Source organism: Meles meles, chromosome 13 (genome assembly GCF_922984935.1).
Source record: "Meles meles chromosome 13, mMelMel3.1 paternal haplotype, whole genome shotgun sequence".
NCBI classification, from domain to species: domain Eukaryota; kingdom Metazoa; phylum Chordata; class Mammalia; order Carnivora; family Mustelidae; genus Meles; species Meles meles.
The window spans coordinates 29,816,270-29,838,923 of NC_060078.1; the positions used below are offsets into that span (position 1 = coordinate 29,816,270).

General features: G+C 37.9%; 1 protein-coding gene across 1 annotated transcript in view; it reads left to right on the forward strand.

Annotated features, from left to right (window-relative positions):
* TET1 (tet methylcytosine dioxygenase 1) overlaps window positions 1-22,654 on the forward strand; it is a 132,823-nt gene that overhangs the window by 94,665 nt on the left and 15,504 nt on the right. Inside the window, exons 6-10 of the mRNA XM_046027684.1 lie at window positions 6,109-6,320; window positions 12,055-12,205; window positions 16,939-17,028; window positions 19,201-19,338; window positions 22,213-22,561. Of these exons, the coding sequence (XP_045883640.1) occupies window positions 6,109-6,320; window positions 12,055-12,205; window positions 16,939-17,028; window positions 19,201-19,338; window positions 22,213-22,561 (940 nt within the window). The remainder of the gene's footprint in view (window positions 1-6,108; window positions 6,321-12,054; window positions 12,206-16,938; window positions 17,029-19,200; window positions 19,339-22,212; window positions 22,562-22,654) is intronic.

The window sequence follows — 22,654 nt, forward strand, 5'->3', positions numbered from 1 at the left end:
TTGATTAAACGTCTTCCTTCAGCTCTGGTCATGATCCCCAGGTCCTGGGATAAAGTCCTGCATGGGGCTCCCTGCTCAATGGGGAGCCTGCTTCTCCCTCTCCCTCTGCTGCTTCCCCTGCTTGTATTTCCTCTCTCTCTCTTTCTGTCAAATAAATAGATAAAATCTTAAGGAAAAAAAAAGTTAGAGAAAACTAAGAATGGGAGAAAATATTTGCTAATCATACGTCTAATAAAGAGCGTGTAGGGGCTCCTTGTTATGGGCTGAGAAAAGGGGTAATGTGATTTCTAAAGATGGTGGAGAGGATGAAAATGTTCTAAAATTATATAGTGGTAGTGGTTGGTCAACTCTGAGTATACATTGAATTCCATAATTTATTTACTGATTTTTTTTTAATTTCTTTATTTATCTTTAGAGATAGAGTGAGCACCCAAGGAGGGTGTTGGACAGAGGCAGAGGAGTGGGAGAGAATCCTAAGTAGGCTCCACACCCAGTACAGAGCCCAGCTGGGGGCCAAGGCAGGCTCAGTCTTAGGAACCTGAGATCATGACCTAGGTCAAAATCAAGAGTCGGGACATTTATTTATTTATTTTTAAGAGTTTATTTATTTATTTGACAGAGCGGTAGAGAGAGATCACAAGTAAGCAGAATGGCAGGTAGAAGGAGAGAGAGAAGCAGGCTCTCTGCTGAGCAGGGAGCCTGATGCAGGGTTTGATCCCAGGACCCTGGAATCATGACCTGAGCCGAAGGCAGCTGCTTAACCAACTGAGCCACCCAGAGGTCCCTGAATTCATACTTCAAAAGGATATATACATTATATTTCAGTTGCTCTGATAACAAATGGCATATTGGAATATATTTATGAAAAATATATTATGAAAGCTAAGACATTTTTCATTCCAGCATAATCAATTTGCTATAAGTTTTTAGTTAACACAATTACCAAATGAATGTATGATGTTGCATAGAATATAACAATTTCATAATATATAATGGAGATTATACAAATAGATATTTTTAAATAACAGAATATTAGTCACAGGCATTACTCGCCGAAGTTTGTATGCAATATTTACCATCTACGGTGACTGCCATGTGACCACAAATTCAACAGTTTACAGATTAATACACCCTCCAGTTATGAAATGTGATTCTCAAGAAAAGTTTTAAAATTTGGGACATTTGTATCATTTAAAATCTTTTTTTTTTTAATGAGAGCTTTCATCTTAAATTACTAGTGTAATTTACACTTTTTGAAATTTTCATAAAATGCACCCACATTAGGCTTTTGTGGTTTTTAATCATCTGTTCAACAAATATTTGATGAGCTGAGTTCTGGGCTCAGGAGCCATGTGTGCAGAAATGAAGCAAAAAGACATAAAATAGTGGCTAGTATCTATTAGATCCTAGCTCTGTGGGGCTACTATAGAAAGGTTAAGAGACTTGCTATATCCTTAGGCAGTAAATTGACTAAGCAGTTCCCGCCTTTTTTTCTTAATTTAGGGTAAGATATACTTGTTTATTATTTTTTAAAGATTTTATTTATTTAACAGAGAAAGGGACAGCGAGATAGGGAATACAAGCGGGGGGAGTGGGAGAGGGAGAAGCAGGTTCCCCACAGAGCAGAGACTTGATCCCACGACCCTGGGTCCATGACCTGAGCTAAAGGCAGATGGACGCCTAAGGACTGAGCCTCCCAGGCCTTCCAAGATACACTTTCTTTTTTCCAAGATACACTTTTTAAAATAAATTATAGCACTTATAATTTATTTATAAATTACAAATTTATAAATTTATACTTACATACATTTATATATGTATATATTTTTATATATATATAATAAGCAGAAGATCGTAGAAACCTTAAGTTACAGAATTTTTCTAAATTGAGCACCGTTGTGGGGCGCCTGGGTGGCTCAGTGGATTAAGCCGCTGCCTTCGGCTCAGGTCATGATCTCAAGGTCCTGGGATCGAGCCCCGCATTGGGCTCTCTGCTCCGCGGGGAGCCTGCTTCCTCCTCTCTCTCTGCCTCTCTCTCTGCCTGCGTCTCTACCTACTTGTGATCTCTCTCTGTCAAATAAATAAATAAAATCTTTAAAAAAAAAAATAAATAAATTGAGCACCGTTGTGTGACCAACATCTGTTATTACTAGCAGTTCGGAAGCGTTCTTTTCCCCCTGACCTGCTACCCCCTAAAAGTAACCACTCTCCTGTCTTCTGATATTATGGATTAATCTTGCCTGACTTTATATAAATAGTCTTAAAGTAATTATTCTTTCATCTTGTCTTCTTTCATCAAGCATTAGAATTGTCAGATTAGTTCATGTTGTGTGTCATTGTAGCTCATTTCCGCTCTTATTGTTCTGTTACCATAAATAGTTAAAATGTATGGATTTATTCTCCTGGTGATTGACATTGGAATTGTTTCCAGTTTGAGATAATTATGAATATTGTTGTTGTCTTTGGGAAATAGAAGAATACATTTTTTTGTATGATGTATGCCTAGAAGTGGAATTGCCGGATTACGGGGGAGGGCAGGTGTTCATCGGTGTAGCTTTGGTCCATAGGAGCACACAGCTTTCCAAAGTGCTTATCTCTTCTTACGTTCCCGTGAGTCACGTAGAAGTGTTCCCAGTTGCTCCACATTCTTAGGAGTGCTCCACATTTTCCTTGTCATTTTAGACATTCTGCGTGGTGTGTAGTGTGCCTTTTTTTTTTTAAGACCTCTTTCATCTTTTTTTAATATAAAGTGTAGTTCTGTAGTGTTATTATGTATGTTCACATTGCTGTGAAATAGAACTCCAGAAATTCTTCATCTTGCAAATCTGAAACTTTATACCCATTAAATAACTCTCCATTTCCCCATCACCACAGTCACTGGTAACCACAATTCCACTTTTATGTTTTATGAATGTGACTACTTTTGAGTAGTTCTGTAACTAGAATCATACCATACAGATTTTCCCTTTCTTGTGTGTGACTGGCTTACTTCACATAACATTATCTCTTTATGGTTGACCCATGTTGTAGAATGTAACAGGATTTCCTTCCTTTTTAAGTGTAATATTCCATTATACGTATATGCCACATTTTGTTTATCCATTCATCTGTCAATGGACGTTTGAGTTATTTCCAGCTCTTGGCTACTGTGAATAGTGCTGCTGTGAATGTGCATGCACAAATCCCTGTTTGAGCCCTTGCTTCCAACTCTTTTGGATGTATACTCAGAAGTGGAATTGTAGGATCACATGGCAGTTCTGTTTCTCATTTTTTGAGGAACTTCCAAACTGTTTCTATAGCAGTTGCACCATTTTAGAATCCCACCAGCATATGTAGTGCTTAAAAATTTTTTTATTTTGTTACGTGACTAGAAATGTGGAACATATTTCACATATTCATCATCTGTTTGATATTCTCTTGTGTTGAGCCTATTTGATTTTTTTGGCCAGTTTTCCTTTGTGTTTTATTACTCACTTGCAGAAATCTCTTTATGTATTTTGGGTAAAAATATTTTGCCAATTATGTGTATTGCCAATATTTCTCCCACTGTATTGCTTGCCTTTATAGCTTTTTAATCTATTGGTATTTAATGTTTTTGATGGACAGAAGTTCTTAATCATAATTTTTTTTTAATATTTTAGTGTTAAGTAATCTCTTCAACTAACATGAGGCTCAGACTTCTACCCGAGACAAAGAGTCTCATCTCTACCAACTGAGCCAGCTAGTTACCCCTATAATCCAACTTCTTAACTTTTTCCTTTTTAATTATTAAATTTGATAATTTATTCTAAAATGGTTTTACCTGCCTCAAGGTCATGAAGACGTTCCTTTCCAAAAACTTACTGTTTTAACTTTGATATTTAGATCAACAATATAACTCAAGCTACTTATGTGAAGTAGGGGTGACCGTTTGTATTTTTCCCATATGAGTATCTACCTAGTATCATTCATTGAAAAGACTACTTTTATTGCAATGTCAGCTTTGTCATAAGTCTGATGGCTATATATATGCATCTCCTGCACTCTTTATTCTATTGATCTGTTTTTCTGCATTGCACCAATACTAAACTATAATTACTATAGCTTTACAATAGATAGTGATGATCTCATAAATTACTTTGCCTTTGTTCATTTTCTTGGCTTTTCATCTTCATTTCCATATACACTTGGGCACAAGTTTTTCTACTTTCACCCACAGCAAAATAAACTTTGATAGGCTTTTGATTGGGCTTATGTCAAATCTAAGAATCCATTTGGGGAAAATTGACATGGTAATAGTGTCTATTCCATGAACATGGTACTTCTCTCCGTTTATTTAGGTCATCTTTAATTTCTTTTAATGTTTTTATAGTTTTCATAGGTCTTACACAGGTTTAACACTTGTCTTCCTCCATTTAGACTGCTATGAGAAAATACCAGACTGAATGGCTTCTATACAACAGAAATTTATTTCTCACAGTTCTGGAGTTTGGAAGTCTCAGATCAGGGTGCCAGCATGGTTGGGTGAGGGCCCTCTTCTCTTTGTGTTTTCACATGTTTAAAGGCATTAGGGAGTTCTGTGGTGTCTATTTGATATGAACACTAACCTCACTAATGAGAGCTTCCCCCTTATGACTTAATTATCTCCCAAAGGCCCTACTTCCTAATATCATCACAATTGGGATTCAGGATTTATTATATCGATTTTGGGTGGTGGTCACAAATATCCATACCAAGGCAATACCCAAGGTGCTTATCGAACCTTGATCTGAATTTAGAGACCCGTTATGCTTAGTTCTCTGACGTTCACTAAAGGATATTTGGAAAATCTGGGGAAAGCACAGATTCCTAATAAACAACATTTCAGCATTTCCCATACAAAAACCCAATCAATGTAACTTTGTTCTTTGTTCAATAACTTGTAAAGTATCTAGAAAAATTTTGTTTGGTACAATATATATCATTTTGTATTTGAGCTTATTTGAAAGCAAATGTATTCTTATTTGGCTGTAAAAGGACATATAAATATAGAAAAAAATTTTAATATAAATAATTGTGTTTAGGGGGAAGGTCCTAAAGCCAACTCTACTCAAGGGATGCCTTGGTAGCAATGATTGTTAACCATCTGGAGTGACAGAAGAAAGTGATATTGGGTAACTAACATCTTAAGAAGTTTCATCTCAAGTTTATGTAATATTATTATAGCAACAAAAATGGAATCTTAATTATGCTGTTGGTTGCTCCATTTTGGTCATAGGGGTGGGCACCTTTATCATTTACTGATTATGTACTGATTAATGTGGTCAGTATCTTTGCTCTGTAAATTTGTGATCTATGGAGGGAGTTTTAACCAGAATTGGTTGGTTTTATGTCTTGTCAACATTTTTACGTAATTCTTTTTGTACGCACTGGGACCATCGGGCAATATTAAGTACTTTTGAGGCCTTTTTAGCACCCCATGGGTATGATGTGGTGTAAGATAAATCAATCACTATTCAAAATTAATTGTTGTATTTTGCATTTATCATGTCAACTGAACCACCTTAATCTTATGATAATACGGGTATGTTAAATCCTTGTGGTAGCATGGGAAAAAATCACAGGAATTGCAGGAACATTGCTCTGTATATTAATTATTCTGTATAATAAAGCCATTCACCCAAGGCAAAGATCCATAACTTTGTGCAAATACTAAATTTCAGGCTGAAGTTGATTTTTTAAATTGGGAGTCCTTTATTATTTGCATGTAGCTGGATTTGTCCCGTTGTGGTATTTGTGGAAGAGCAGAACAGTTAGGCTCTTTCTAGGAGATCCTGTGTTGTCTGTTTTGCAATACTGTATCAACAGTGAAATAAAACACAAACAGCTTTGTTCTACTTTTACAAATAACTCCATACCACAGACTTCTGTTCTGCCTGTTGTTTGTTTAGTCAAGTAAGCTGGGATACTCAGATGAGTTGTGTGGATGCAGCTAGTCAGAAAACTCAATGTCCTAGAGGCTTCAACCCTTTCAGAAATAGTCGTGTTAAAGACCTAAAATGCAGTAACACAGAGCTTTCAAAATGATATCCATTGCACTCAACTATAGGTTTCTTGTTTTCTATAAATAAATGCATTCTGCTTTTCCAGGTTTTAAGAAGAGGCAGCGATGAAGAGAAAGTTCTTTGTTTGGTCCGGCAACGTACGGGCCATCACTGTCCGACAGCTGTCATGGTAGTGCTCATAATGGTATGGGACGGCATTCCTCTGCCCATGGCCGACAGATTGTACACGGAGCTTACGGAAAACCTAAAGTCATACAACGGTCATCCCACAGACCGAAGATGCACGCTCAATGAAAAGTAATCAAATCTGATTTGTACTGTTTTCCCATTCAGACCTCTGTCGTGCAATATGAAATTGTTCATGAACGACCCAGATGCCTGGATGCCTCAGTCGGTTAAGCCGCTGCCTTTGGCTCAGGTCATGATCCCAGGTCGTGGGATCCCAGAGTCCCACATTGGGCTCCATGCTCAGCAGGGAGCCTGCTTCTCCGCCTCTGCCTGCCTGCCACTCTGCTTGCTTGTGCGCTCGCTCATGCGCTCTCTCTCTGACAAATAAAGAAAGAAAGAAAATCTTTTTTAAAAATATTCATTAACTACCAATTATGCATATTACAGAATTTCAGGCATTCTGAAACTGAAGAATGAGTATATACTTTAAAAAGCAAGACTTGGTTGCATAGCAAGTTGAGACCATCGTAGGGTCAGTCTGTCTATCTATCTATCTATCTATCTATCTATCTATCTATCTATCATCTACTTGTAATCTCTATACCCAGCATGGGACTCAAGCTCACCAACCCCAGACCAGACCCTGAGATCAAGAGTCACAGGGGTCCTCTGACTGAGCTTAACCAGGTACCCTTAGAGAGGATTCTTTTTCTGCTTCCCTCATTGATGCCTGATCCCACTCACCCAGCGTCTGGAAGAGAGGAATTTTTCCAGAAAGGAAAAGCTCCTCCATAGAGAATTGTACCATATTCTCAGCAGTGTAAGAGCATATCTGTTTTCCTACCATCTTGCTGGAAATATGATGTCAAACTTGAGGTTTTTGCCTTTTTAGTAGGTGATAAGTGGCGTTTTTCATGTTAGGAATGAGTGGTTAAGATTGCCTTTCTAGGTGGGGGTACTTATAGTTCCGTCGCCTGTTAATTGTTCTAGCCCTTGTTTCTAAAGGATTGCTGCTGCTTTTATGTATTGGAGCTCTTCACACTTGCTTTATAATGTCTGAACGTTTTTGCCAGTTTGATATTTGTGTTTTTACTTCTGCTATGTTATCTTTTCTAGAAGTTTTCCTTTTTGAGTAGGCAGAGCAGCAGGCAGAGAGAGGGGGAAGCAGGTTCCCTGCTGAGCAGAGAGCCCGACGTGGGGCTCGATCCCAGGACCCTGGGATCATGACCTGAGTCAAAGGCAGAGGCTTAACCCACTGAGCCACCCAGGCGCCCCTATGATGAATTTAAAATTTATGCTAGTTAATAGTGGGAGGAGGAGATCTATTTCTGTCCCTTTTTCCATTTAAGAAAACACCACTTAACAAGCCCTTGTTTTGAAATGCCACTTTAATATAAACCAAAATTATATATGAGATGGAGTCCTCTCTTAAGATTTTATTTATTTGACAGAAAGAGACACAGCGAGAGAGGGAACACAAGCATTGGGAAAGGGAGAAGCAGGCTCCCCACCAAGCAGGGAGCCCAATGTGGGGCTCGATCCCAGGACCCCGGGATCACAACCTGAGCTAAAGGCAGACGCTTAACAACTGAGCCACGCAGGTGCCCCTCCAATGACACTTTTAATGAGATTTCATTAAATTAACTTCTAATGATACTGAATCTTCATATCCCATAACATGGTTTTTCTTTCTATTTGTTCAAGTTTGCTTTTGTGTCCTTCAGAATTGTTTTGTGGTGTTTCCTTCGTACGTGTCTCTCTTTTTTAAAAGAAATCTCATTATACTACGGCGCCTGGCTGGCTCAGTTGGTGGAGTGTGCAACTCTTGATCTCGGGTTCTGAGTTCAAGCCATGTGGTCAATGTAGAGATTACTGAAAACGTAAAAATCTTTTTGGGTGCCTGGGTTGCTCAGTAGGTTAAGCGTCTGACTCTTCCAGGTCAGGTCATGAGATCAAGCCCTGCATTGGGCTCCACACAGAACGTGGGCCCTGCTTGAGATTCTCTCCTCCCTCTACCCCTTCCCCTGCTTATGTTTGCTCTCTATCTGTGTGTGTGTGTGTGTGTGTGTGTGTGTGTGTCTCTCTCTCTAAAATAAATAAATAGATAAATAAATAAAATCTTTGCTAGAAAAATAAAAAATCTTTAAAAACAAATACCTTTATATATATATAAAATATAAACAATATATATTGTCCCCTCTCTGATCACCACACAAAATTAATTTGCATATCTTTAAGAGAATTTCTTTATGCTTATGTCATCATTTCATTACACTCTCCTTATCTTTACAATGCTAGTAATATACAAACTATTTTTAATGTCTACTAATTCTTTTGTATGTAGATTCACAGTAATCATAATAACTCTTGTATGAAGGTTCTGCTTTGAAGGATACACATATATTGTCTTATTTAATCTTTCCAAGAATCCAATAACATGAGTTTTATTCTGTTTTATTCAATGTAGATTTAGCATACCTTTTTAAAAATTTATTTATTTATTTATTTATTTGACAGAGATACAAGTAGGCAGAGAGGCAGGTGTGGTGTGGGGGCGAGGGAAGCAAGCTCCCTACTGAGCAGAGAGCCAGATATGGGGCTTGATCCCAGGACCCTGAGATCATGACCTGAGCCAAAGGCAGAGGCTTAACCCACTGAGCCACCCAGGCACTCCCAGACCTTTTTAATTTTTAAGTAATCTCTATACTCAATGTGGGGTTCAGTCTCAAGACCCCAAAATAAAGTCTTATGCTCTACTGACTGAATCAGTCAGGCATGCGTCCAGCATATCCTTTTGTTTTTGTTTTTGTTTTTTAAAGATTCTTGCAAGGGTTCCAGACTATCTCATCAATCAGTAGAGCATGTGACTCCTGATCTCAGGGTTGTGAGTTCAAGTCCCATACTGGGTGTGGAGCCCAGTTAAGAAATAAATAAATAAATATTCTTACTGACAGAATATATGGAAGAATCCTTCAGTGAACAGTTTTATATCTCTCATAGATTTCATCATCACTAAGTTTGTAACATTTGCATTTATATACAAAGCCACACAAACACATATATTATTGTCGATTTTTAAAAGTTTTTTTCACTCTGGATTGTCAGGTAGTTGCAGGCTTTATGCCTTTTTCCTGTAAATAATACTTCAGAGGGTATATTCTAAGAATGAGGACATTCATTTACATAACACCAGTCAAATTATCAAAATCAGTAAATTTAAATCCGTTAAAATGCTATTATCTAATCTATCTGAATATTTTCCAGTTATGTACTTTACAGGGGCAGCTGGTGGCTTAGTCAGTTAAATGTCTGCCTTCTGCTCAGGTCATGATCCTAGGGTCCTGGGACCAAGCCCTGCTTTGGGCTCCCTGCTCAGTGGGGAGTCTGCTTCTCTCTCACTATGCCCTCCCCCTGCTTGGATGGTCTCTTGATTGTTTCTCATCTCTTGCCTTGTCTTTCTTGGCACTGATTTTTTTTTTAAGGTGTTTTTATTATTTGAGAGAGCGTGGGGAGGGGCACAGGGAGAGAGTCTCAACTCCCCACTGGAGTGCTAAGATCCAGACCAAGCAGAAATCTAGAGTCAAATGCTTAACTAACTGAGCCACCCAGGGGCCTGGGCTTTGACATGCATTGGCTTTTTTGAAGGCCTAATTTTATGGACCATTGCTCAGTTTTTGTTTGTCTGATTGTTTCTTTCTAATTAAATTCAATTGAGGAATTGCTGGTAGACTGCATTTTGTCCATAATGTTAAGACCTATTTTCAGTTAGTTTGTCCTATTATCAGTGATGTTAACTATTTCAGATATTCTGCAAAAGCACTTTTAGGTCTCACAATCCTGTACATTTCCTATATATTTCATTGTTTAAATAACTGTCAGCTATTATTTAAACAACATTTTTCTTTCCTTCCCATGTATCATTTTATTTTTTTTTATGTTTTTTTAAGATTTTATTTATTTATTTGACAGAGAGATCACAAGTAGGCAGAGAGGCAGGCAGAGAGAGAGGGGGAATCAGGCTCCCTGCTGAGCAGAAAGCCTGATGTGGGGCTCCATCCCAGGACGCTGGGATCATGACCTGAGCCGAAGGCAGAGGCTTAACCCACTGAGCCACCCAGGCGCCCCAGCCCATGTATCATTTTAATGACATAAATGTGTTATTTATTTATCTTTTCACAGTCAATGTTATCTTAATATCAGGTATTTTCTTGACCTTTTTTTTTTTTTTTAAGATTTTATTCATCCATTTGACAGATAACAAGTAGGCAGAGAGTCAAGCAGAGGGGTAGTGGAAGAAGGTTCCCTGCTGAGCAGAGAGCCCAATGCGGGGCTCAATCCCAGGACCCTGAGATCATGACCTGAGCTGACAGCGGAGGCTTAACCCATCGAGCCACCCAGGCACCCCTATTTTCTTGACTTTTACAATTAAAAAATACTACTAGTTTTGATCTCAAAATTTCTATATACTTTTGGGGCGCCTGGGTGGCTCAGTGGATTAAGCTGCTGCCTTCGGCTCAGGTCATGATCTCAGGGTCCTGGGATCAAGCCCCGCATTGGGCTCTCTGCTTCGTAGGGAGCCTGCTTTCTCCTCTCTCTCTGCCTGCCTCTCTGCCTACTTGTGATCTCTCTCTCTGTCAAATAAATAAATAAAATCTTTTAAAAAAATTTCTATATACTTTTAATTTACTGATTTTTTTAACTATCTTTTTTTCCTTGTTTTTAATCATTACATTAAGTATCACATTCATACTATTAGAAGTTTCAAGTATTATGCAGCTGGAAACCACAAGAGTGTATGTTACTTCCTCGTTTTCGTATCTTTGTATGAATATTCTAATCATTGTCGTTCTTACTATCGGGTACATGTTAGGGCCTCAGAAATGCCCCCAATGTGCTAAAATAACCAAGTTACTGAATGAAACAAGCTTTCAGTTCCATTTTTCCTTTTGTAATCTTTTTTTTTTTAAGATTTTATTTATTTATTGACAGAGATCACAAGTAGGCAGAGAGGCAGGCAGAGAGAGAGGAGGAAGCAGGTTCCCTGCTGAGCAGAGAGCCCGATGCAATGCGGGGCTCTATTCCAGGACCCTGGATTCATGACCTGAGCCAAAGGCAGAGGCTTTAACCCACTGAGCCACCCAGGCGCCCCTCCTTTTGTAATCTTAATAAAGGTTTTCTTTCAAATTAGCAGTGATTTCACTTATAATACATATTATCTATTATCAGTCCTCAGGATTATATCAGTTTCGGTTTTTAAGTGGTTTTTAAGTGATGGAGTTATAGTCCAAAGACATAACGAGATAATGTTCATTTTTATTTCTAATAGGGACACACATCCAGGATATAAAATGCAGACACTTTGGGGCACCTGGGTGGCTCAGTTGGTTAAGCGGCTAACTCTTGTTTTTGTTTTCAGCTCCTGTCATGACCTCAGGGTCTTGAGATCAAGCCCCAGATCAGGCTTTGCAGTGAGCGTGAAGCCTATTTTAAGATTCTGTCATTGCTTTTTTTTTTTTTTTTTTTTTAAGATTCTCTCTTAATAAGATAAAGTAAAATACAGACTGTTTATTTCCTCTCAGGCATATCCAAGTCAAATAGGGCTCTGGGTATTTCTGTATAGTTTATTGCTGTTTCTTTGGATTTACAATATTGAAGGAACGTTTTAGTTAAAAACTTGCTTATATCAAGGGCAGTTGTCTTTACGTTGCTGACACTACTTACAATAAAAAAAGTAACAAAATAGATATGTTAAAATCAGTTCATTCATCATCTATACTTCTCAAGTTACAGGAATCAGAAATGTTCTGTCCAAGGTATTGGCCATGCTTTGTCAGTTCATCCCCTTGCAATTCTCATCCTACAGTCGTACCTGTACATGTCAAGGAATTGATCCAGAGACCTGTGGAGCTTCATTCTCTTTTGGCTGTTCATGGAGTATGTATTTCAATGGATGTAAATTTGGTAGAAGCCCAAGCCCTAGAAGATTTAGAATTGATCCAAGCTCTCCCTTACACGTAAGTGTCCTTTTTAAACTTTTCAATTACACAATGAATTTATAAGTACATTCCTTAAAATATTTTCTAAATTGTAAAACAATGAGATATTTTAAAATAGCTTTAAAAAACCTAAGACTCTCTATATAAGTAAATAGTTTAAAATTCTCAATAAATTAGGTAAAGTCTTTAACTACCAACCCAAATTCCAACTGTCCCTGGTTCCCTCCTCCTCTCCCCTAACCCCCAAGAAAGTCATTGTTAAAAGAACCTAGAATTTTATACCCAGCCAAAGTAGGAAGAATAAATAAAGCCATTTGCCAACATTTCAAAGACTCAGAAAGTTTACTACCCACAGAACTACTATGAAAGAATTACTAAAGGACGTAATCCAGAAAGAAGATATATGAAACCGGAACCAATCTGTCCGGGACACGAGGCCATGGTGAGCAAAGAAATTAGTCAACCTTACTGTTAAGTTTAAATAAGTTGAGTACTTACATTTTTTTAATTAAAATAAGAACCGATAAGTATAATTCCATACTCTTATCAACTCAAGGGTGGGTAGACACTGGGTGGGGGTGGGGCACCTATAGGAACTAAGTGTGGTAATGTTTTATTCTTTGCTTGGAGTGGGGAGAATTTAAATACTAAGATCAGTGTTTTTCAAACTTTGAGCTGTGACCAAGAATAAAAAACATTTTATATTACAAACTGCTATACAATAGGTATATGCAAGCAAATAGTTCAAATAAAATATCAGAAAATAATACTTCATCTTCTATGCAAGAGAAGGCATTAAATATATTTAAAAATTAATATCCAATCTAGTTATTGCTGAGGTTCACTATGATTTACTATAATATTTTTTATAAAATTTCATTTTTCTTTTTTTAAATGTTAGTTGTTACCTACTAAATTGATTCTTGGCCCATGGATGAGTCATGACCCACAGCTTGGAAAACACTGCTCTAGGTGTCATCAGAAAAACATATATTTGAAAGTGTATTTTTAAGATTTTTTAGATTAATAGAAATAGAATTTTTATATTTTGAAGTAGTTGTGGGGGAAAAAATCTTTAAAAAGAAGATAATATGAGAGGATTTTTAAAAATCATTAGACTGCAATATAAATAGGAAACACAAATAAAACAGGAATGAATCCAACTATATCTATAATACAATGAATATAACACCTCTCAAGAGACTCAGAATTAATAATGATCCCTTTACAGAGATAATCAGAATTATTTAGCATGTTCTTGAGTTCCTGTCTACTATAATTAAGCAAGGAAATGATTCCAGAAAGAACTATCATTTGCTGATCAAGGGCCTTGGAAGAAATCTAATAAGTGTGTTAGGGGTGCCTGACTGTCTCAGTCAGTAGATTGTGTGACTCTTGATCTTAGGGCTGTGAGTTCAAGCCCCACATTGGGCATGGAGTTTACATTAAAAAAAAAAAAAAAAGAAGAAAGTATGTGAGACCTTTAGGAAGAAAACTTTAAAAATTTAGTAAAGGACATATAAAACACCTAATCATGGAAAGGTGCTACTATGTTCAACCATAAGAACGCCTGATAATGTGATGTCCTTCTCCCTTAAAATTAAAATTTAATCAGTTAAGTTTTCTTTCCATATATTATATGATAAAACTACCAGTATATAAATATATTAGTAATATTTACGTGACTGTTAAATTTTTATTCTACAACAGAGTGTTATGTAATTAGTATTAGATCAGTTTTTGTTGATGATCATTTTATATATTGAATAACATCTATGTAGTGCTTATAACATAATAAAAAGAAGCATTTCTCATTCCAGAAACTGACAGAAGGCCAGTATGAAGCTCAGAGCAGGCAAGGGAGAGTAAGGTGAAAACACTGGCCTTGTATGGGATGTCAAACATTTTGGAAGATCATTGAAAGGTTTTAATGAAAGTGATACAATTATACTTGTCTTTGAAAGCGATCTCTCTGGTTGCTCTTTGAATAATGGTTTGGAGGTGGTGAATAGTGTGTTTAGCAAGATGAGCTAGCTTTGAGAATAGTTGAGTGAAGGGGTAACTGTGACTTGGAATATGGTTGTGACAGAAGAAAGTGTGAGCAGTGGTTAGTCTGGACAGGGTTTAATTACTAGATGGTAGTGACGTTGCTCAAGGTAAGGTACATGGAAATAGAACCCAGTTTCAAAAGGGCAGATTATGGGTTCGTTTTGGAGCCACTAGATGAGAGATTTCTATAAAATCCAAGTGGGAATGTCAGGTCAGTAATAAGAATCTGGGGACACCTGGGTGGCTCAGTAGGTAGAGTGTTGGACTCTTAGTTTCGGCTCAGGTCCTGATCTCATGGGTCTTGAGATTGAACCCCATATTGGGCTCCACACTCAGTGGGGAGTCTGCTGGAAAAGTCTCTCCCTCTGCCTCTTCCCCCCACCCCCCATTCACGTTCTCTATCTCTCTCAAATAAGTAAGTCTTAAATAAGAAAAAGGAGAAGAATCTAATACTTGTGTGATTTGTGGTCCAGATGTGGATATATGACAGTCCTAGGCATCAGGTATAGGAGGAGAAAAGCAGAGGAATGTAGACTTGAGCCCCACTAGGTCGATATCCGATAAGAAGAAACCTCTATATCTGACACGCACATTTGTTCTAATGAAACATAAAAAGTCAAAATTTTTACATTGTTTAATGTGACTTAAATTTGTAAGACGATCCCAGTGCTCAGCTATACAAGCTTTATTTTTTTTCTATGTGCCTACTGTATTTCAACATTTCTCTTTTTTTTTTTTTTAAGATTTTACTTATTTATTTGACAGACAGATCAGAAGTAGGCAGAGGCAGGCAGAGAGGGGAGGGGGAGAAGCAGGCTCCCTGCTGAGCAGAGAGCCCTATGCGGGACTCGATCCCAGGACCCTGGGATCATGACCTGAGCCGAAGGCAGTGGCTTAACCAACTGAGCCACCCCGGCTCCCTATTTCAACATTTCTATACTGTAAACGAGATATTTCATGATGACCAATTACTCAGTCTGACTTCTGATACCAGATGGTTCATAATCTCCTGGCAGTGAAACACAATTACCTACTCACCTATATATTTCGTGTATTAGAAAACATAATCAAAATCTTTTCAATAGGTACTTAAATCACAATTGTAAGTTTTCCTCAAATAAATGAAATAATTAATGGGTGAGTATAGCCAGGAAGTGTTTCTTGACTATATGAAACTGTGTTAAGCAAATACATAAGTAAGACAGATAAAAGGAACCCAGTAATCTGTATATTGACCTGATATACATAAATTTCTTTTTCAATGCAAGTATCAACCTAAACTAAAAAGAAACCAAAAGAGTTATTACTGCTCTTTTACAGTTGCCCAAATTGGGGTTTGTTAAGTGCACTCAAGGAGTAACTTCGTATGTCTACACTGTGTGTGGCTTTGGTTTTATTAATAATCTGATGCATATCAGAAGTGAACTCATCTACATCAAGGCCTTACTTATGTTCTTGACATCCACTAAATCTCAAATAAAGCAGAAGTGTGGAACTTTCTTTTTTTTTTTTAAGATTTATTTATTTGACAGGCAGAGATCACAAGTAGGCAGAGAGGCAGGCAGAGAGAGAGAGAGAAGGAAGCAGACTCCCCGCTGAGCAGAGAGCCCGATGCGGGGCTCGATCCCAGAACCCTGGGATCATGACCTGAGCCGAAGGCAGAGGCTTTAACCACTGAGTCACCCAGGTGCCCCAGTGTGGAACTTTCCTAAGTCTCTCCTTCATTCTTACTCTGAATTCCCCTTCGATAGTCTTCTTTTAGATGTGACTGATCATTTCTTGATTTGATTTAGGATACAGTCCTCTCTCAAAAATTATCACAGTGGTCTTTCAACTATTGTTTCCAAAGTCTACCTTATCTGCTGCATATGTTATACTATCTTCAGTGATTTTTTTTTTTTTTTAAGATTTTATTTATCTAGTTTAGAGAAGGAAGCAGAGCATGAGCAGGGTAGGGGAGAGTATCAAACTTTCTTAGCTCCGAGATTGGAGCCCAACTTGGGGCTCAAACTCACAACCTTGAGATCATGACCTGACCTGAAACTTCAGTGACATTTTGAATAGAGACATTTGTCATGACTGTTCTCCTTGGGGAAAAAGGTCTTATATGTTTCTACTATCAGTAGCAATCCAGACTCTTTTTATGGTATCCCACGGTGTCTTCCTCAGTTTGTGGCCATTATAATGTGAAAAAGAAGCCATTAGTTTTAGACAACCAGTTGCCCACTTACCGATATTTGAAGCTGTCAGCATAGGACCTGATACACAGTATGCGCCTTATGTTTGTTGTTACAGAAACTTTCGTTATACAGATTTGTTGCACTGTGTCAGAGTTTTTCAACGTCTCCTCTTGCCACTAGGAACCCTGTCTTGATTTACTCCAAGTGCCCAGTACAACTGAATAAATACAATGTGGGGTGGGTTCTTTTCTTTAGCAACATGAGCACTTTTCCTCTAACACCATTTAGATTTGTAACTACTTATAACATAGGACTTGAATTTCAAAAACTAAATTAAAGCATAACAATGACCAGGTTCAGGTTTTTTAAGAAACAACGCATGTGATTTTCTGTGATGGCTCCTTTACTAGGGTAAGTATGAGTCTTGCATCAACTGCACATTGGCAATGATTGATGATTCGTTTTCATACCTAAGACTCATGTCATTATGAAACAACTTTCATGGACTGTCTTTTCCTGTAGGAGAAAAACCTTGAAGATAATTTACAGAGTTTGGCTACACGATTAGCTCCAATTTATAAGCAGTATGCTCCCGTTGCTTATCAAAACCAGGTACGTTTGGGGACCATGCAGTGCTCTTAAATATGGTTGAAATTTCTATATAAGCCACATCATTGTTCATAGGAAAGCTTCAGATTTGAACTTGAGTTACATCTACTTTTACAGAACAGCTTAAAAATGATCCAGCCTGGATGTGCCTGGCTGGCTAGTGGGTAGAGCATGTGACTCTTGACCTCAGAGTCATGATTTTGAGGCCAATGTTGGGTGTCAATATTACTTTAAAAATATCTTTTTTAAAGAGTAAAAAAATTATCTAGCCTGTTTTTAAAAGACTTCCTGTTATGACAATTGAATTAAAACTGTAGAGTAACAGGGGCGCCTGGGTGGCTCAGTGGTTTAAGCCTCTGCCTTCGGCTCAGGTCATGATCTCAGGGTCCTGGGATCAAGCCCCGCATCGGGCTCTCTGCTCTGCAGGGAGCCTGCTTCCTCCTCTCTCTCTCTGCCTGCCTCTCTGCCTGCTTGTGATCTCTGTCTGTCAAATAAATAAAAATAAAATATTTTTAAAAAAATTAAAAAAAAACTGTAGAGTAACAGAATCGATTAATTCTAGAAACATAATTTCTAAAACCGGAATGCATGATTGGTTCAATGCAAGAAAATCAGTCAATGTAGTATACTAACTACATTAATAGAACAGATGACAAAAACCACATGTTCTCCCTAGAGATAGAGCACATTTGACAAAATCCAACACTTTCATGATAAAAGTAGTTAACAAAATAGCAATAGAAAGGAATTGCCTTGGCCTAATAAAGAATATCTACAAAAACCCACAGATAATACCGTAATTTACCAAAAAAGGACTAAAAATTTTTTTGCTTAATATCTGAAACAAGACGGTATCTACTCACCATTTCTTTTAACATTTTGCAAGAGATTCTGTTAAAAACAAGTGGAAGAGGGGTGTCTCGGGGGCTCAGTTGTTGACCGTTGAGCATTTGCCGTTGAGCATCTGCCTTCAGCTCAGGTCATGATCCATGCAGGATCAAGCCTCACATGGGGCTCCCTGCCCTGCAGGAAGCCTGCTTCTCCCTCTCCCACTCCCCCTGCTTGTATTCCCTCTCTCTCTTTCTCTGTCAAATAAATAAATAAGAACAAGTTGAATAAATTCAGAGTCAAAAAGATAAAATGATCTCTAATAACCAATGGTATGATCCTATATGTGGAAACTACTGAGGGATACACATACACACACACTCACTATTACTGCTAATAAATGAGTTTAGCAGGGTTTCAGGATATAAGATCAATAGGCAAAGTCATTGTTTTTTCTATATACTAGCACTAGACCATCCAAAAATAAAAATAAGGAAAAACTAGGTTGTCAAAATTTCTAAATTTTTGTGCTTCAAAGGACATCATCAAGAAAATAAATGAGGGGTGTGTGAAATGAGATGATGGTCGGGGGTACAATCTCCCAGCCATAAGATAAATGATGTTTGGGCATCTGTCGCATAGCATGGGGACTATGATTTACAGTACCATATCATAAACTTGGAAATTTTTAAGAGATCATAAGTGTTACCACGACATACACAACATAATCCTTACTTTGTAAACGGATTGAAATGTTACCTAACCTCATTGTGGCAGTCGTTTTGCAAGACATATATGTATGCAGTCATCACAAGTAGAAAATTAGTGTTAATGATCTTTTTACTTTAAACATAACCAGAAATCTAGATTTCTTAGATCTTTATTTCTGTTATCATGAATAACATGCTCTCTGTTAATTGCTAACCTTTGGTTTTAAAGAGAGTTATAAATTCAGTTTCTATATTGACTCATGAACATACGTATATAAGTTTACCTTCTTTTCATAGACATTGAAACATCACACGTGCTTCATGCACTGTAGTAGTCTCTGTTCCTCCCAGGGTAATTTAGGCATACTCTGCTCATGTATTCATCTCTAACAGGTGCTGTCGTCAGCCTGCCATCAGTCACAGCCAGTCCTTGTCATTTTATCTGATGTCCTCCCATACTCTTTTTCTCCTTCAGACAGTTACTGAACCGCCCATCTATTTTACCACACTACAGTCAGAAATCTCTGACTTAAAATAGAATTAGTTTAGATCTGTGGTCAGGAAGTGATTTTTACTCTTTACTAAAGGTGATTCTTTCTGGCTCGTAAAACTGCGTGTCATACATTTCTCTTATTAGGTAGAATACGAACATGTGGCCCGAGAATGTCGGCTTGGCAGCAAAGAAGGGCGTCCTTTCTCTGGAGTCACCGCTTGCCTCGACTTCTGTGCCCATCCTCATAGGGACATTCACAACATGAATAATGGAAGCACTGTGGTATGTACCTGGGTGGCTTTTGAGCCTAGAAGGTCCATAGCTGTGTGCTTAGGCTGAGCTCCTGAAGTAGGATGATCGTTAAAAATCCTGTTTTATGTTCTGCACCACGGAGTGTGTAATATCAATGCTATTAAGTTATCATCGATATACTTGCACGAAGTTACAGAACTGGCCTTAGGTATTTTGTTGAAAGTCTTGGATCATTGTGGTGTGGTTGCTAGGAGGTAGGAGTACAATTCTGTGCCATCAAACTGGTAGGTAGGAAGTTTAAGCAATTTACCGTTTGTTGCCTTCTGTGCACTTCAGGGTTGTTGTGAAGGAACTATGCCAAATATATCATCTTTTGTGTGTGTGTTCGTTCTTAGTGCCAGTATATATGTGTAAAGTTATGTTAATATGCCAGCATTGTCAGAAATATTTGCATTGAGCTGTGCAGAGTTAGGCTTACAGACATGACAAGAATTATATGTCCATAGCCTGAAGTCAATCAAGAGATGTTTCAGTTAGTTAAAAGACCCTGGGGAGAATCATGCAATAGTCCTTTTGTAAGTGGAATGGATTTGCTTCCAGTAATTTTCTTCTCCCCTAGTAAAACATACCACTCTGTTTTTGCACTACACCGGTCTGTTTGGTTGGCCCCATACAAGGAAGAGAGCCACAAGCTCCCGAAAGTAATCCATCTAATCCATCAAAAGGTAGCCTTCCTTTGTTGTCTGACCAATAAAGTCTAGGAGTGATAGATTAAGGAGCACCCCCTCTTTTTTTTTTTTTTTTTTTTTTTTTCATTTTTCTTAATCTTTCTTCTCCACTCTTGTTGACTGTAGCATTGGACCCATCGGTGTTATTTTCAGATGCTGAAATGTTATAATCTCTCCGGGTGAATCTTCACAGAGTGTGGTTCATTGTCATTGTTTAGCTAGTACATTTTACCTGATTTGCTTCCTTACAGACTTGTGCTTAGGCTGAATTAGGTTCAGAATCAAACTAAATTTTGGTTCCACTTCTCTCGTGCTTCTCCTTGAGCGTTACTCTGCTGCCTCTTCTCCACTGCTGTCGTTCATACCAGGTGGCTCGTTCCCAGAACCTGACAGAACTCCGAATTTCCCCGTCTCTGAAACCCTGAGTTCTTCAAATGTGGCTGCAGTTCCCTTTCCACCCTGCCTGCTGCCTCCGTCCTTCTAATTATGCTCCCCCATCTACTCCTTGTCGCCTTCTTAGTCCCCTGCGAACAAATAAACTGATTAAAATAAACGTTTATTGGTGGAAGAGTCTACTTTTTAACACAGTTACTTTAAAATTACTGATAATACCCAAGATAACTCAGTATTTCAAGTCTCGCTGGTAAATGTGATTATAAATATTGAGAAAATATTGTGATTTTTAAAACTTTATTTTACCTTCCTGTCTGTATTCATCAAGTCTATCGACCTTACAATCAGGCAATTTATTTCTTCTAGCATCTTAGAAAGAGCCCTTAGCTCTAGGAGAAGTGTTTTTAATAAAAATAATGAAACCATTGGATATAGTTTTGTTGGCTCTTTAATGACCCTTGAAAATTAATTACCACTAAGATACTAATCTATGAAGAAAAGTATGAAGTCAGGAAGTATCAAGTCAGGACTTTTCTGTATGTAGTTCTGTAGTTTAATTCTCTACAATGAATAAAAATAACTTTTAAAGTCAGGAGGACTGAGATAGGTTATATTTCAAGACAGAATTTTCTTCAGATGTCTTATTTACATGCAAAAGAAAGGTGGGTAACTTACTGGTACGTTCCTAGCCAGAATAGAAGCAACATGAAGCAGAAAGAGAAAATTTATCAAAAGAAATGTTCACTTTTTTAAAACTACTCGAATTTTTAAAAATAAGTAATTTTTTAAAATAATAATCAAATTTAAAAATAAAGCTGTTAGAATATAAGTCCTGCTGGAGAGAGAAATCTCTTGTGCTCCTTTTATTTCATTAATATCACTTCCATTCATTTAGTGAAGAGAAAAATCACCCTGACATGGGGGGAAATGCAGAAAAAAAAAATCTATATATCTATAGATAAATTCCACTTATAAACAGAAGTGAAGAAATCCTAAAGGAAAACAGCAAGTTAGAAAATTCTTCATAATTAAACCCCCTCTACACAAAGAATGAGACATTATTTAAGAAATAGGGAAATACAAGGTTGCCTGGGTGGTTCAGTAGGTTAAAGCCTCTGCCTTCGGCTCAGGTCATGATCCCAGGGTCCTGGGATCAAGCCCCACATCAGGCTCTCTGCTCGGCAGGGAGCCTGCTTTCTCCTCTCTCTCTGCCTGCCTCTCTGCCTACTTGTGATCTCTGTCTGTCAAATAAACAAATAAAATCTTAAAAAAAAAAAGAAATAGGGAAATACATAGGCTAAAATAATGTCTTAATATTTTATATGAATGCTATGGACAATCCAATAGATTTTCCCTAACTTAGGCAATGAAGTAAAATGGAATGTAACAAAAGGCTTAATGTTTAAAATATAGGCGTTTTGGGCTGCATGACTGGCCAGTTGGAACAGCATGTGACTTGACCTTGGTGTTGTGAGTGTGAGCCCCACACTGGGGCTAGAGTTTACTTAAAAAGTACTATAAAATACATAAATGTGTATAATGCCACTGACTTATAAGATCAACTCAAAATTATACTGGTCTGCTTACAAACAGTTGATAAATTCCTAGAATTGAAGTGTGTTGAGTGACTTAATATGTATTCTTTATCCAAAATCACTATACCAGCAGTAACCCACTGGAAAACAGAATGGGAATACAGACCCTTTTGACAATGGCAACAGTTAGAAGGTAGAAGTGACTGTGATGAATGTGCAGGACCTATTTCATGTTTTCTTTCTGTCAGGTTTGTACTTTAACAAGAGAAGATAACCGCTCCTTGGGGGTTATCCCTCAGGATGAGCAACTCCACGTTCTACCGCTCTACAAACTCTCGGACACAGATGAGTTTGGCTCTAGCGAAGGAATGGAAGCCAAGATCCAGTCTGGGGCCATTGAGGTGCTCGCACCCCGCCGTAAAAAAAGAACACGTTTTACCCAGCCAGTTCCTCGTTCTGGGAAGAAGAGGGCAGCAATGATGACAGAAGTTCTCGCACATAAGATAAGAGCTGTGGAGAAGAAATTCATTCCTCGGATCAAGCGCAAGAATCACGGGACAACAAACAGTAACAAGGCTTCATCGCTGCCGCTTTTAGGTGAGGCCTGTGGACTCTCCTGAGTTTCTATGCACAACTCCCATTGGCCAGAGGGTTGGGACTTGCCTTTGCACTTTATTTCTCCTCTCTTTT